At 41.9% G+C, this 17,083-nt stretch overlaps 1 protein-coding gene across 3 annotated transcripts in view; it reads right to left on the minus strand.

Annotated features, from left to right (window-relative positions):
* Positions 1 to 17,083, minus strand: part of side (sidestep) — a 73,340-nt gene that overhangs the window by 38,509 nt on the left and 17,748 nt on the right. For all 3 annotated transcript variants that reach the window (XM_017153963.3, XM_017153953.3, XM_017153973.3), the window contains exon 2: positions 7,893 to 8,569. In XM_017153963.3, the coding sequence (XP_017009452.2) occupies positions 7,893 to 8,169 (277 nt within the window). In that variant the 5' untranslated portion in view covers positions 8,170 to 8,569. The remainder of the gene's footprint in view (positions 1 to 7,892; positions 8,570 to 17,083) is intronic.

A 17,083-nucleotide genomic window follows, 5' to 3' on the forward strand; every position in this document is an offset into this window, starting at 1 on the left:
TCCCCCCGAGAAACGCGTGCCCGACGGCGATAAAAATTACAAATTCTCACACCACCTCCTAGGATTTCCCCTTCGGCCAGAGAGGTGTGCACTCGAGCGAAGTCCTTCGACTCCGAAGGATGCATTGTCAGCACAGGCCGACGGATGAAGGGTGTCCGTGGCCGTGTCCGTATCCCTGTCCGTATTCGTGTCCGCGTCCGTGTCCTGGTGATTGCGTGATTCACCAGACACAATACAATATTAATCGGTTGGGGATTAGCTGGAATTACCCAGACAGGGGACTAGACCTGATTACAAAGGCAGGTGGACGAGAAGTCACTTTAACTTTATCAGGGAAATTTAAGATTAAAGTGTTTATTGTAGCGTTAGGTAAACTGATATGTTTCATTTTTTAATTATTTGAAATAAAAAAGGCAAATAAAATATTAAACAAAATTGTTTAGACAATGCTAAAATAATTAAGCCTTTTGTAGACCATATAAAATGATTTTATTTCACTTAACCTTCCTAGCAAGTCAGTTAGTTTCAAAATAAATATCAGTTTCAATTACACTTAAATTCAGCAATTAAAGCCTTCCAAACTAAGTGCCACACTTGTGCGTTATGAACGAAAGCGTTTAAAGTAAAAGGCATAGTTTTCGGTAATTGCCAGATAAAGAAAACTGCCGAAAAAAGACCGAAAATATTTAATTGTTATTGTTACTTTTATGGAATATTTCCATTTTTTGCAAGTGGCACATTTAAAAGTAACTATGGCCACCGAACATCAACCCATCGACCACCCGTTGCGAATTGGGCAGACAAGCTGTGTGGAGTGGACAAATAAAATCGCTCATAAAATTGAATTTTTTATGACTAACGAAACGAGACCAAAAGAAACCAAATCCATGCCCCCGAAGGGTTAATTTCGGAGTGAAGTGGAGCGGAAAGCTAAAAGCAGAAAGGACAAAGTGCAAAGGGCCAAACGATGTTGTCGATGCCGAACGTTAACTGATTTGCACCTTTTGACTTTCGGCTGGGGCTGACTAACAAACAAGGTCGATGGCGGTGGTGGGGTGGTGATGGTGCGCTGATTAACGGAAGCATTACTCATGGCCCGGAAAATCTTGGAATGGGGAATTCAAGGGGATATCCACTGGGAAAATGAGGAGTTCGGCGGGCACTCAATCAAGTGCAAAATGCAAATGCGTTGAGCAGCTAAAAATATACCAGCAACAAAAGGGAAGTTGCGGCCCATAAAAGCCGGCCAACAGCAGCTGCAAGTGCCAGATCTTACGCTCCCGCTTTATAGTAGGGTCCCTCCAGCGATTCCATCCCCAATCTCCCCTTTTCTTCATCCATTCAACCTTAGTGTTGCATTTATTGCGCTTGTTAAAGGCATCTAAAAAGGGAAGCGCGAGCGAGAGAAACAAGTTAAAAAGTCATAAAATGATATTTATTTCATTCCGCTGCCGCGTAATGCGGCACTGGCAGCCATCAGCAGCCTCGCGGGTGGCATCATCATCCCGAGACCCAAAGTCCCTACACGGTGGGAAATATTTCTACATATCTCTACAAACTATCTACATTTGATCTATATACCTAACAGAGAAAATATTATAAAAGATTTCTAAATATAATTTTGATTTTTCAGACCAATTATGATTCTGATATATGATAATATGATTTTAAAAAATTAACGCGATTGAAAAATATATGTACCCATACCTATATATATCTACACACTCAAAATCATTTCGAACCCTTGAATTTATCGACCTACCTTTGAGCCCTAACAGATCTACCTTCTTCAAAGGGATGCTTAAGATTTTTTCTCCGTGTATCCAAAGCATAAAGCTGAGCAGCTAGAGCGGCAACAGCTGACACCGAAGCTGGCCAAGAAGAAGTTCCGTAGATTTGGTTTTTATTTGAAATTTATATGCGAACTCGCCGCCTCCCCGGGAAAAGTCGGTGGAAGGCGCACAAAGAGGATCTATGAAGGGGTGGTAAAAAGGAGGGTAACTGCCTTTTCACACAACTATTTGCCGCTTTTATGGAGTTGAAGCTTTGACTTCTTGGCTGCTCGCCGCTGAGCCACTGGAAATGGAAATGCGCCAACGTTGTGGCTTTTTAATGTTTTCTTGTTAAAGTTTATTGAAAAACTTTGGCCAGTCACGTTTGAGTAGTCAGCGGGCGCAGTAACTTATAACTGTGAATACAAACACACACGAAAATAGAGTGTATATAGTATATATATAGATGGTGCGTGGGGAAAACGTTTTCAGCGATTCGCTTTTCCCGACCAGAAATGAAACATCTGCAGGAGTGCACGCCCCGATGCCCATGAAAATGGGCCAAAAGTGATTTCTTCTGTTTAATAAAGAGAACGAACGGAAACTTGTGCATATTACTTTATCTATTCTTTTTCCTCTGAGAAGGGGGCGTTAAGAGGGGGCGTGGTCGTGTTTGCTCATAATTGAAATTTCGCGCTAAACAGGAAGTGGCTATTGCCAGCGCTTTTGTTGCGGCCAGTTCAAGTTGTTCGAGTTGTGTGAAAGCTTTTTTGGGGGGTGGAGATATGGAATAGCATGGAAAAGTGAGTGGCACATGGCCGAGGAAAATGCAGTTCATAAACAACAGCAGGAGATGCGAAAATGCAATAATATTTATGAGAAACACTCGGTGTCCGGGGAAGAGGCAGCCGTTATGATGGGTAAATGGGGTGAATGGGAGGCGAGTGGTAAAAGAAAATTAAGACCCAAGTCCGGGGAAAATGTGAAATGTGTGCGAATAACATACTGAAAAGGAACGAAACGAACGAAGTTTCTGGCCCGGGAATTGTCATTGTCTTCGGATCCTACAGATAGTACACATGTTACGATTCTATCCCCGGACCACGACCACTCGCCGCCTTTCCTTTGTTCAGCCGAACAATGGAGATGGAAGTTTTAAGAGCAAGTTTCTTCCAATAAAATTTCAACATATCGATCGATTCGAAATGTCTTACTTTTCAGCTTTTTAATGAAAGTATTTTTTTACTTATTTGACAAGGATGAGATAAATGTAACTTAAAGATTACTATTTATACCGGTTAGTCGTTTCTTTCATCAAGGCATATTTAAAGATTTTGGAAAAGTATAAATGCAATTTGGTTGTCCTCATTAATACTTATCGAAATGTAGAAGAACTATTTTAAATCGGACCATTTATTAAAAAGTTATGAGCAAAGATAATAATGAAATGCAAGCTGTGCAAGCAGTGGCTTTGCTGCATGCATATTTCCATCTCCTTCGCACTTTCTTTAGCTGAGTAACGGGTATCTCATAGTCGGTGTACTCGACTACAGAGTTATATTTTGTTTTTAAATATATAAAACGGTTCTATTCCAGAAAAATAGAAAAACCGTTCATGTTAGCTGCATAATTGTTGCATTTTTGGAAAAATTCCTAGTAGTAAACTGAACTGCAGGTATGGATGGCTTGGCAGAGGTGAATAATATTCAAAATACCTGGATGGATACCCCGCCCTTCAGGCATTTCGGAGTTATGTGCAAGAGTCTGTTTCTATCTTTAGTTGTATCGCTATATAGCGTTTTACCTGGCTGGACATTCTTTTTCCCTGGCATTCCATCCATCGTGGTGCGCTTTTCCTCTGCTTTCCTTTCCGGCACTCTCTGCTCTGCCGCTTTCCCGCTGCATCCATTTATTTTCCACTCTCGTGTCGCTGCCGTCTGTCACAGAGCCCCCTGTTTTTCCCCTATTTTTCCACCACACACCCCATCCATTTCCACCGCACACACGTACTATGCTGTACTGTGTGACATGTGCTTCCTCTGTTGTATTTTTGAGCGCCCCCCTTATTTTTTGTTCCCCTGTTATTTTCCACATGTGAAATTGAACTTTGCATCTTGCTGCGACGCGTCGCAACTTCAGAGATACAACGAATGCAACGAAATTTTCATTTGCCCGCGCCGATGTTGCACTTGACTTGTGGCGCTTCTGCAGCAGCAGCATCTCCATGTGCAGCACCATATCACCCCCACCCACCATCCCTCATTGCACCACTCCACTCCACATGGTGGGGCATCCATTCTGACCGCCTGGCAGCGCTTATGACGCTGTTTTGACACTGCGAACGCGCGCGTGTTTATAAATAAAATATATATGGAAATATATATTTGTGAAATTTCTCCACGCTTCTTTTGCTCCGTGGATGGATGGTTGTTCGCTGCAGCACATGTGCTGCACCCTTCTGCTGCTGCTGCTGCTGCTGCTGTTTTTCCTTTGAAGTTCATAAAAATTAACAAAAAATCAATTTACAACACAAACGATGCGCTGATGAGGCGAGTGAAGTACAAGAATGGATGGTATGGGATGGTTATATGGTTAGGAGTGCCCTTGTAAATGTTTTCATTGCAATCGAATGGGCGCTTAGTGACGCCGCCTTTGCCTGTGATCTCTAAACCGAAGCCACGCCCACTGTCCTTGGGGTGGTTCTTTCGTTCTTACGTTCTTACGCGGGATAGATGTATGAATATATATGAATATTTTTTGCGAGCGTGTTGATTGCCCATCAAAGCAAAGCCAAGGCCAGAGGAAAAGCAGCAGGAGCACAGCAAGAGATTTGCATAGAGCATAGAGCACACACCACCATCAGCAGCACCGGGAAAATAAATCCCCCTAATACCAGAACGTTTGTATTTCTGTACACTACAAGAAAAAATGAAACACGATCAGTTCAATTGAAAATAAAAATAAGAAATATTGGTAAAACAAAATAGGATACAAATTATAATTATCCAATCCAGTATCAGAAATTTAATATAATATTTGTCTTATTTCTCATTTATGTTTTCCAATCAAAATAATTCTTTAAAAATATCAAATGAAAATAGCAAAAAAATTGTCAACCATAATTATTCGTAGTTAATTGATGTTTCTATAAATATATCTATTTTGAAATCAATTTTGGAATGTCACGAATAAACACCAATTAAGTGAAAGGAGAACCAATTTCGATTCTGTATTTTTCCCTCGTGCAGTTGTTGCTGTAGCGTCAGCAAGAACATAAAAATAGCGACGATTATGATGAAAATATTCATGCGACAAACGGAAGCCATATCTCCTGGTTCTGTTCCCTCCCAAAACACGCGATGTGCTGGGAGTTGTTTATGTGCCAACGATACGCAGCACATTTGGATTCCACTTAAGGCGTCACCACTGTTTGTTGTCGACTCTCCAGCTCTTCAGCTCTCCAGCTCTATAGAGCTCTACCTATGTGTGTATTTTGGCCAATGTGCAGCCGGCGGCTATGGAAAAGCCCCAGATACATGCCGAAATTCCTTTAGCCGGATCAATAGGAGGCACTTGAGAAAGCTAGCTGCGAGAAAAGCGCCTTTTCCGTGGCTATGCAAAAACCAAACCCCGAGCTGTAGGATTGCCGCTAATAAAGCGGCAAACGTAATTAAATTTAATGCTCGGGCTGCTCAGACAAAAGCCAAACAGCCATGACGTCTAAATCCGAGTATTGAAATTCAATTTACTACAAAGTCCCATGCATCGCTGGGCTCGACGACAAACGGCGGCGAAATAGAAAATGCTGGAAAATGTGTGTGTCTCGATTTCGGCAAATCCTGTCATAAATTTCAGACGCCTTTGGCATACCCAACTCATCCCAGGAATGGGGATTCTGTGGGCCAGGCTTCCAACAAAGGAAGCCGACACGCAGACGACCCCAAAAGGAAAATATGCTGATGTCGATGCCGAATTATGATTTGTTTTTGTCGACTGGCCGGCGGGCAGAAAGGGGCGGCATCAGACTTTTGGGGAAATGAGATTTCGCCCAAGGTTTCCGAACAACCGACCAACTACAACCAGTTGAGACGGCGCTCGTAAAAAGCAGCAGGCTCCAGGTTTTCCATCACCATCGAATCCTCGAAAGCAGAAAAGCAGACCCAACACATCCTCGACCTCGCAAATTATAAAGTTGTTTGGCCAAAAGTGCTGACGCCTCTCGCACGATGGCTTGCAAGTTTTGTCTTCGCTTTTTGAAAAATGTGCCAAAAGCCAAGGAAAAGCGAAGAGAAAAAACTTCTGCACGTTTTATCTAACGCACATTGATAAGGATTTTTGGCAGTCGTCGCATGATTTGCAAGTTTGCACAAAATTCCTCGGCAAGATGAACGTTTTGTGCAGACGTGAGCGAAAATGCGATGACCTCTTGGCATAGTTTGGCTGCTTTTAGCCAGGATTTACATCCCGATGATCAAATCAAGTGGCCAGCGCCGGCAGCTCATGGGATTGCGAGCAGGTGTTGGCCAGAGAAAGAAATGAAATTGGGGTTAGAGGAAAAAAGGCATCTAAATTCAGGATTAAACATCCTGCATCTGGATTTTAGCAAGCGTTAAGTGGTCAGCACCTTATGGTAAACTATGCACATCTTGTGATTTTTTCTGCAGATGTAGGAGATCCCAAAAAATATAATTTTCATATTTATCATGAAGCTTTCTTTAAACCATTTTGCCATAACTTTCTAAGGCTGAATAATTGTTTTAAAATAATTTCAAAAAGTTTAAGGTCCTTGGATAGGGTTTAAATAAATATAGAAAATTTCTATATTTCTATTAGAAATCTCTGTTCTTTAATTCTTGTTGCATTGTAAATCCCTTAAATCTACTTTTTAAACCAACAAGTAACTTTTGATATTTCTAAAAATATCCCCGGACTGCAAAGTCATTATACCCGTTACTCGTAGAGTAAAAGGGTATATTGTATTCGTGCAAAAGTATGTAACAGGTAGAAGGAAGCGTTTCCGACCCCATAAAGTATATATATTCTTGATCAGGATCACTAGCCGAGTCGATCTAGCCATGTCCGTCTGTCCGTCTGTCCGTCTGTCTGTCTGTCTGTCTGTCTGTCCGTCTGTCCGTATGAACGCTGAGATCTCGGAAACTATAAAAGCTAGAAGATTGGCATTTTGCATGCAGATTCTGGGAGTTCCTACGCAGCGCAAGTTTATTTCAAAAAGGTGCCACGCCCCCTCTAACGCCCACTAGCCCTCTCTATCGCCCACAGTTTTGAAGCTATTATGAAAATAGTAACTGATATGTATTTGTTTCGTCAATACATATCGATTGGCCAAGTAAAAGTTTGCCACGCCCACTCTAACGCCCGCAAAACCCATTTAACGCTTAAACCTGTCTAGCGCCTACATTTCCGCCTTTCATGGCCAGTAGTACCAATATCTTGGGGTAGATGGCTCAATTCAATATACAATAGCGCCATCTATTCAGATGGTTAATTTGAACTTTTTGTCCTTTTTTTCTGTGGTCACACTAATTCACAATATGTTATTGCAAATTTTAAATTATTTGAAAAGGGCGCGCATTTTGTCTCTTTTTGCTCGTATTCGTTTTTCACAAGTGCATTCACCTGCGCTAGAGAGAGACGGAAGATGTGCTAGGCAGAATTGAAAGTTTTAGAAGGCCTCCACGTGGAGTTCCCTGGGTAAAAAACGGGAGCTAATTCCAGCTTCGAAAAACAAAAAAGGAGGCATATTTCTATTAAGTTGTTTAGCTGTGTAACGGGTATCTAATAGTCGAGGCACTCGATTATAGCGTTCTCTCTTGTTTTCTTTTCGATTTCCAGCAAATATTTCTACATTTTAAACAGTTTCTATTGTCTGACCAAATCCTAATGACGAGCGCAGACCATAACGAGCAAGACTTCCCTGCAATAATTCGAGGGGAAACCGCCAGCTCGTTACTGCTGGGAATAACTGAGTTTCGGGACCGAGTTTCTTTTCAGTCCGAGAACTGAGAACCGAGAGTCGAGTGCCGAGAAACTCCTGCCAATCGTTAGCTGTTATTGTTATTACACGTAATACAGTTGCTGGTTGTCGGTGGTTGTACTCACTGTTCTTTTGAAAATCCTGCGATTCCTCGTCGGCCAAAACCGATTTTAGCTGCTGCAGGCAAGTCAACAGGGCCAACGTCAAGCCGACAGCCCAAATCGTTTTCCCATTGTCCGGGCATCTCGTCCGTGATTTTCGATGTGTGTTGATGTTGCTTTGGCAGTTGCCGGTTTTCCTCTGCTGCTGCCAATATGTCGTTTGCATTGCTGTTGTTTCGCTGGTTTTTGCTGGCATTCCGCTTGTTGGTAATAAAAGCTGTAGCATGGCTGTAGCTGTCATTTTGTTGTGCTTGCGGTGCGTTGTGCCAAACGCGAGGACGTCTCGTCATTTATGTGGCAAACTTCAATTTGACCAAAGTGTCAAAGAAACGCAAGAGGAGTACGAAGAAAAAGAGGAGAATGTTGCAGTTGCAGCTGGCAATTTGCGTGACCTGGCGCCAATAAACACGCGTCGCCTTGTTATGGCCGCACGGCTATTTCCGCTTCCGCCGTTTCCCCTTTAATGAAGCGCCAATGTACTCGTGGCCCATAAAAAGGGCATTTCCGCAGACATTTACGAATGCATATCCCTGTGACTCAGCTCAGATCAAGTCCATAGCATCGCTTAATGTGCTTTTACATGTTTATTCGCCGCTTTTATGGACATTCCTATTTTTTTGGCGGACTGTTCAGGGGGAATCCTGTGAATAGAAAAGCAAATGTGGAAACATGAGTAAGTGCTGATTGTTTTTGGGGGGAAGGTACACAGGGAAAAAGGGATAAGAAAGGGATTAAAATATATTTTACTCATTTTTAGCTTTTAAAAATTATTAAGTAATATTTTAATATTACTTCTTTTATTTTTATCTTTATTTTTTAAATATTTTGTTTCGTTTTTTAGTAAGTTTTTGCTTCTAGTGTACTGACAGAAATATGAAAAGTGCTAATAAAATGTGTATACATTCGTAGCCAGGCAAATTGGGATCGTAAAGAGCTGCTGGCCGAAAAGGGTACGACCAGAAGTCGAATAAGACTGACTCACAAAGGAGTTTACGCCGAATCGAGGGGAGTTTCACTCCTCGGAATTGGTTGTTTTATGTGGCCATCGCATCGATGAAGTGTGATTAATGGCGCGTTTCAATGTGAGACGCGTAATTAAGGCTGTGGATTTATGTGTTCGGTGGCAGCTGAGCCATGACCTTGCCACCCCCATTACCACCAACTCAACGCTCATCTCTTTAACCCCCGACATGTCGGCCCATAAAATCGAGCCCTCGAGCTGAGTGCTGCTTTATCACCTAGCCAAATGTTGCTGCTGCGCCTTTTAATTGCGTGTTTGAGAGCAGCACGAGTGTCGACAATTAAACAAGGCATCAAAATTGATAAGCCAAAATACTAGAATCCACCCCCATCCTCACAACCCCGATGAAAACTGCTCGTGTGTCAGGGTTAGTTGGTCCTTAACGCAATGGTGTTGCATTAATGAGGTGAAGACGATCCAGGTCGCAGTACCATTTACCTTAACCCAGAAAAAACACCCACGCTCGCTTAATTATGCAACATTTTGTATCGGCAACCAGGCGACAACTTGGCTTCTTTTCCTTTTGTATGCGTGTGTGAGGCTGTTTTAATGAGCAACTGCAGCCTATACACACAAACACACGCAACAAGGAGTAAAAATAAATTATATATAACTCTCGCGAAAAAGTTCATAAATTTTTATGATGCCTTTTGATTAAAAGATAATAACTTGAAATACAGCCAGCGAGTGTGTTTTTTTCGGGGGAGGAGAGTCTTCTTTTGCACAACACCCTGTACTTTTGAAGGGTTTTACACTGAGAAAAAAAGAGTAAGGTTTTAATTTGTCAGATTTAGCGATTAAAATAATTATCTACATGATATCTATACAATAGCTACATTTGACACTCACTGAAATTTACAACTTGTAAAGGTATTAAACTTTAAATGATATTTTCTTTCTTGAATGTAGTTAGTGTTTTCCCCCAGTGCACCTATTTTTCATGTTTTCTTTATTCCCTTTTTTTCTTGTTACCTGCCCATAAATTAACCTGGCTGAGAGGACTGAGGCTATTGACAGTCAAACTTTGCTCATTAGTAAATTTCCGACAAGCAACGCATGTTTCTCCATCTGTCTGCTCCAAGGGGTATATTACATGATATTATATCATATCATGAATGTATATATTTAGCCCTATAGAGTCAGCTGCTTTCCCTGCCCTTCTAATTCGACCCGTGTCATTCGGTTAGCATATTTTATTGCTGATTAATTAACTGGGTGGAAAAGAGGACTCCGACTCGCCGTTGCATTGTGACGTTCGGGCCTGAACTTTAATGACACCAAGTGGAAGATTTGCTAATTAAAAAAGTTTCGCCAATGCGAACACGAAACACGAGAAGGCAAATGAAAGAGATTTTCCCCTGGCCAGAAGGGAAAAGTTCTGCTGCTGCTGCCAAGTATCGTGTAACTATTGCCAACTACTGACGCTTAAAGCCCCAGTTAGTCCAAGTTAGGAGGCATTTACCGACAAAGAATTAGTTGTCCAATTTATAAGGAATTGTGTGTCGAAAATAACACACAGTTTGGCCAATCTGGAAAGCCGGCTGATCTGTTCTGTTCGTTAGTTTCGTGTATTTTGGTAACTGCCAGCCGCAGGCAGTGGGCATGTCCATTTGCTTATTTGCCTATTGATTGGTTTTCCTGGCCAGGTGCTACTACGCCCACCTATCAGGCATCAGCCTCAGCCGTCTCGGCAGATTTTAGCCTTGTCAAATTACCACAGCTACTCCATCATCGTTAGAGCCCCTGCTTCACCCACTCGAATTCATCCAGGGATCTTAGGGAACTTGGAAACCCTGCATCCCGTCATCAGGGCTCACAAATTTATGGGCAAATGCTCAACTTTGCCATAAATGTTCATCATAATGTGACACAATTTCCTCAAGATTTAACGCCGCATAAAAACCCAAAGAACATTCCCATATGGTAATGCTGGATGGGATGAGATGGGGTGGTTGCCAAGGATTGAGTGTGGGAATGGGTGTGAGAATTCCCCCATGCATTGTGCAATCCACATGCTCAATAAAGTCAAAGACGCATTACTCTCGGCGTAAGCGGGCGTTGGCAGATGGCATAAATTTGAAATAAAATAATATAAAAATAAAATATAATATAATATAAATTCAGCTGCAGTCAGTCAGTGAGGAGCAGCAGTAGCAGCATGCAGGCGACAGATAGACGCAGTGTGAATTTAACTGACAACCTCCCCATCTTATCGGCCAGCTGGGAGCGGGCTCAAAGGCTTCCCCGTGCGAATATGCCAGTGAGCGAGTGTGCCAGTGTGTGATATATCATAAGCATGCGTCTGACAAGCGTAAGTACCGCCGCTGTCACTGTCACAGGACTAACAGGACCAACAGGAGCAGCAAAGGCAGCAGGAGCCGCAGAGGCGGCAGAAGCGCCGCAAGAAGCGCCAACTCCTCGGCGTCGACGCGTGTTATTACACCATGCGGCATACTTTTAGCGCCACTCAAAGGACATTTCACTGGCATTCTGAGTGTGTGTCAGGGCGTTCACTGAGCGAAATTGTGCGAACTGTTCTTATTTAATATGTTTTAATAAAAATTGTAATATTTTAATATTTATTAGTATGTTTTTTTTGCTGTATCTTGGTCAAATATTGTCCCAAACTGCTTTAAACAGCAAATATTTTAAAGAATTGCTTCCATCACTTTTAAACTGATTTACTGATCTCTTTTGGGTGAAATATCAGGATTTGGGGTTTTGGTGTAAACTGTGTTTTTAGTAGTATTTTATTAAGCTGCCACTAATCTAAAACTTGTCCCAAATCTAAAATATTATTTTAAACAACTAAGAAAATAATAAATTGATACACATCGCATTCCAAAAAATCTAGATAGTTTATTTTTTTGAAACTTAATTACCTAAAAATGTATTAAATAGATAGTAAATTGTTTCTAGTTCATGGTATAAATCCTGTATACTTTACGAGTATTGCTACTCAATTGCTCTCAATAAAATACCTCATCGAGGTCATTCTTTTTGACAGTGTGCCTGTTTGTGTGCATAAATAAATAAAAGTTGAGTTATGACAAAAGGAGCGAGTAGAGAGTGGCGGAAGCCAAGAAAAACCTGCCCAGTACGGCCTGATAATGCGCTTGGCGGCGCTGACTTGCCGTTGACTTGGAGCGTGTGTTTGGCTGTGGCGCTGTGTGCGTGCGAGGCGTTTAACATGTCGTATGCGCAATTTGTGAAATATGTGAGAACAGAGCCTGCCAGCATGAGCAATAAGTTCTCCTTCTGGCCCTCTGTGCGTGTGTGTAAGTAAGCAATTAGTTGCCTTTTCAGCTGAAATAAAAGCAAATCGGGTGAGTGGAGGGCAAAGAGGCAAAGAGCATAGAGGAGGATAAGCAAACAGCAGCTCATTAATATCCTTTATGCGTTTATTACATCAGCAGGCGGCGTCTTATGAAAAAACATAAATTAATGCAGAACATCGTCCGCAAGAGCGGGCAGAAAAAATAGCAATTAGGCCGTTGGCAAAAGGCAGTTGGTCGAATCAATCAGACAATTCAATATAATTGGCCTAATTTATTTGCCCCGCTCCGCTTGGTTTCTCTTGGCTTTCGTTCTGGATGATCTGAATATATTCCCGGATAATTGGCAAGACGAAATGCAGCATTCTGTGTAATGAAAATTAAAAATTAATGCTCAAAGGTGCGGCGCATGCAAAAATGCTTTAATCAAATCCCAGAGCACGCCTCTTCGGTCAGAGTAAATATTTAATATGATTTTTTTCTCCTTTTATTTTCCCCGTTTTTTTTTGTTGCGTGAGAGTATATGTTTTATTTTTTCACTTGACTCTTCTGTTTAAATAAATATTTGCCGTCGAGGCAGTGACCTTTTGGCCTCAATGCGTCCTTTGCATTGATTGAAGTTTTCATTTTTGTTGTTCTCTGTTATTTTTTATGTTTTCCCCATAGAGATGTCCGCACTCACTGGATTCCAGGCTCCGAGCTCCGAGCTCCAAGCTCATGTTTGGGCAGTCGGCCAAGGCAAACAAAGGAGCAAGCTCTATGTACGTACATTATGTTTCTATATATACGAATTTATTCATGTGTTTATAGTGGCCACTCCAATTTTTCATTCTTTCATTGAAAGATTACAGTCTTTGATTTTACTCGCCTGCTTTGCAAGGCATTTAAAGAGAATTTAAATCAAAATTAAAGAGAAAACTGCAGAAGAAGCTCAAGAATTATCCTTAGAAAAGTAAAGGAAAGTTTTATAAAAATAATGTTGAAAAATATCTGATATATACGGACGAAAATGTCTACTGAAAAACACATACAAAATTGGTAGTGTTGGCAAAGCAACGCTCTGGGTATTAAAATTCAATTTTTAGGACCAGAACACCTGAAGTTTAATTAAAGCTGAGGTAGTAACTCACAAAAGGTTCAAAAAGAGGGACAATGGGCCGAAGGAATTCACTTTATCTCTGTGCTTTCTGCTGCCTTGGGCAATTTTCCTCTGGAATCCGGAAATCACAAAGGGAAATTACATAAAAAACTACTCCATTTGACTAATTTAGTGCACGCATATGGCCTCCGGGGAGGGGGTGTGAAAGTTTCCTGGGATGGACACAAAGTTCCCCCTCTCTGGGCAGCTGTCAGTCACAGGAAAAGGCCGGGAAACTGGGAAAACTCGTCGCCAGCCATGTGGATGTGATTCACGATTCACTCCCCTCGCAAAACCTGTCCAAAACGCCCCGACAGCTTTATGTAAATAAAACAAATGGGTAAACACGACGGCTGCTTCGGCTGCGGTTGCCACTAAATTTACCTTAAATTTGACAACATGCGCATTTGGCCCACAGGTGGCGCTTCTGCGGCAGACTTTCATTCAGGCCATGGCCCCTGAGTTTGAGCCCCACTCCTCACCAATCCCGGCTCATCCGTCAATCAGGGCGGCGATTCCTTATTTATTTATACAGTCTCGGCTGGCTTTAATTTGCTGTTCTCCCCTTAAAACTTTCCTTGATATTTATGTCGACGCATTTGTCAGCTGGAAAGTTTTTTCAATTTAAATTACCAGCTGCTGCAATTAAATTAAACGTTTTAAATTGCCAAAAATATTTACACGTGTCCCGCAGCAACCCCGAAATTTGAATTTAAATGGAAGTTAGTTCGGCAGCACAGCATTTCCCTTTGAACGCCTTCTAATCCTTCAATTAATAATCTTCAGCTCCCAACTTTTTGTGCCCGGCCCAAAGTTTTTCCTTTTTTTTCTGTTTTGCTGGTTGGCAAACCCTTTTCGTGGTTGGAATTTTTTGTCAGAAACAATTATTTAACGCTCGCTTTCTGGGCTTTGCATTTTTATATTCCCTTGTTCGCAGAATTAAATATCTAATTTATCAAGTCCTGGCATTGCCAATAATTAAATTTCGCTCTAAGGAATGCGGAATGAGGTTTCTTGTTTTTCAGGAAAAGGGAAAGGCAGATGTCAACTTTAAGATTTCAGCCTGTCACCTGGCTGCACAAAAGGACGATGGCCTGAGGGGGCGTGACAGGGATCATTTCATCTCAAACACATGACGTTTAAGCCACCCACCAGATGTCCTTTTGGCCTTGTTTTTGTTAGCCTGTCCCAGCCTTGACTGACTTTGTTTATCTTTCATTATTTATTCTCTTATCGGAGCGCAGCGATAAGGTCGCCAGCAAAAAGCACACATCACTGCCTTCCCCTACTATCAACCATAACTAATTAATTATGCCTTCTTAAAGGGAAGTTAAACTTTAGTTTCTGGTGTATGGGTTAGTTGTAGGAAAAGCAGTGTGCTAATCCACTTATCCCACTGGGAATCCGCTGTGTGATGGACTGATGTACTGACGCGGAGGAGATGGGGATACCTGGCTGCTGGCCAAGCGAACAACTTGCAACTTGTTTTCGTATTAATTAGAAAAATAAACAAAGCGCCAAGCGCTGAGAAATCAAATTAAAAGTAAATTGAGAGCAAGAGGAGGGGCTGAGATGTTTCCCTTCTCGGAAAAGCCAAAACCAATTATAGACTCTGGTTGGGGTAGCTTGTAGCTATCTATTTTCCCCCGGGTAAAAGTACTTCGAGTGTCTCTATCCAAGTATGTCGGGGAAAATATTTACTTGGCCATTTAATTAATAGTCATGAATAGCGAATGACACAAATGCATTTGCATATGGCACTCTAGAATGTATAGATTCGAAAGAGCAGATTTTTAATTAGCCCGCGGGCCAGAAATAAGTCAGAAATAAACCAAGAAGCAAATGCAAGGGGCAATGAAATCGCGGATTCTTGACATATTGCCAGCAGCTGAGAGGCGGCAAGATGCATGAGTGAAATGGCTGAGGCGTAGCACGTGCCGCATCATGGAAAATAGTTTGCATTTTCCGCCACGCCCCCTTGGGGAAAATGGAGGGGCGTGTGGTGGGAAGATCAGTGGGTTCAACTGGCTTGGCTACACACACACAGTTATCGGCTACTTAAAATAAACAGTTTAATGTGCAAACTTTTTGGGCTGCCTCGCAGGAACAACAAGCTATCAGGACCTCCACCTCCTCCGTATCCTGTAGCCTGTATCCTGTGGAAAGGCCACTCTACGTCGGGACAAACAAGCCATCTAGCTATGGCCAAAGTTTTTCGGGGGCAATCATTAAAATTCATTTCCTATCGACAGTCAGCAGAGACACACACACATGTGAGTATTCTGTGTTATAGATGACGCCATTTAGTTTGAATATCTATGGCAGCATCCACATCCTTCGCATCCTCATCTGTACACATATGATGCCGTCTCGCTCTGCCTTCTACTCTCTCCCACTTTCTATGTGCTTTCACAAGTGCCTCAGAGCGATTTGAATGCGGCAATTCCTTTTGAATTGATCCCAAAAGTGACCTTTGATTTTCGATACGATTTCAGTCATTTTCACATGGCCCCGGCTAAAAGTCTCCAGCGACCTAGAGAGCCGCAGGGAGAATCAGCAGGAACAGAAAGAGATGGCATAAGGAGAGGAGAAAGAGACAGAAAGGTTACTAGCACAACTTGAAGAGCCGGCGAAGCCATTTTGTTTGTGTAGTTTAAGTGCCCGCATTAGTGGCGAATATAAATTTTGTCCATAGACCCGAAAACAGCGAATGCTGAATGGTCTTTAGAGAACCCAAAACCACAACCGAAGCCAGAGACCAGAAATCAGAAGCCCGGCGACATCCTCGGTGACAAAAGCGACGAAACGATGGCAAAAATCAAACTAAAAGTTCGCCCCATGAAAATGAAAATCATAATTCAAACGTTGAAATCAGCACACAGATTTTATCCTACGCATATGGGTGAAAACAACAGTTGCGGTCATGTAAATAGCAATAAGTGTTGGATTAAAAAGGGGAAAATATATGTAATATTCAAAGGATTAAAATATAATTTAATAGAGATTAATTTAGAGCATTTAGTTATTAAACATTTAAATAAAAAAATAAGTCTTATTAGTGCAGATATTAAATACTACTTCAAAATTATTTTCTTTTAGGATCTGAAAAACAAAACTAATGAAATATCATAAAATTTGTGTCGAACTCGTACTACTTATTTATTTAGTAATTATTTTAGTAATAAATTAGCATAAGTTATAGTATTTTGACTGCAACTGTGCGGAAAGCAGTCTCTTCAGACCTCCCAAAACCACCCACCCCTCCCCCTTCGATTGTTTCGTGTGTATACAATGGCAACTATTGAAAATACGCAAAGCCTCTTTCGGCATGTCCTTGTGCTGCTTCTGTGATTTCGATGCTCTGCCTTTGACCCCCGGAAAATTCCCAAATTGTGCCCCGAATATGGGAATATAGGAGCTATAGGAGCTATAGGAACCCCTCCCTGGCTCCCTGGCCTCCTCCGAATGCGAAAATTCCGGCTGAATGGGACGCGTGTGCGTTTTGTTTTATTGCCAGCTACGACGAAGCGTTGCCAGTTGCCAAGCCGTTTTCCACTGGGTTTGCTTAGGGCAAACACTTTCCCCGCTCCTTTGTTGGCCCATTGTGTGCGGGGATAATCGAAGCCATAAATAACAGGCGCGAAAGCTCCGCGTTCTCCTCTTTTTTTTTTTGGTTATTTTCCCCGGTTTTTTTGGGATGGGGTATACGATAACAAAAGTG

Source organism: Drosophila takahashii, chromosome 3R (genome assembly GCF_030179915.1).
Source record: "Drosophila takahashii strain IR98-3 E-12201 chromosome 3R, DtakHiC1v2, whole genome shotgun sequence".
Classification (NCBI taxonomy): domain Eukaryota; kingdom Metazoa; phylum Arthropoda; class Insecta; order Diptera; family Drosophilidae; genus Drosophila; species Drosophila takahashii.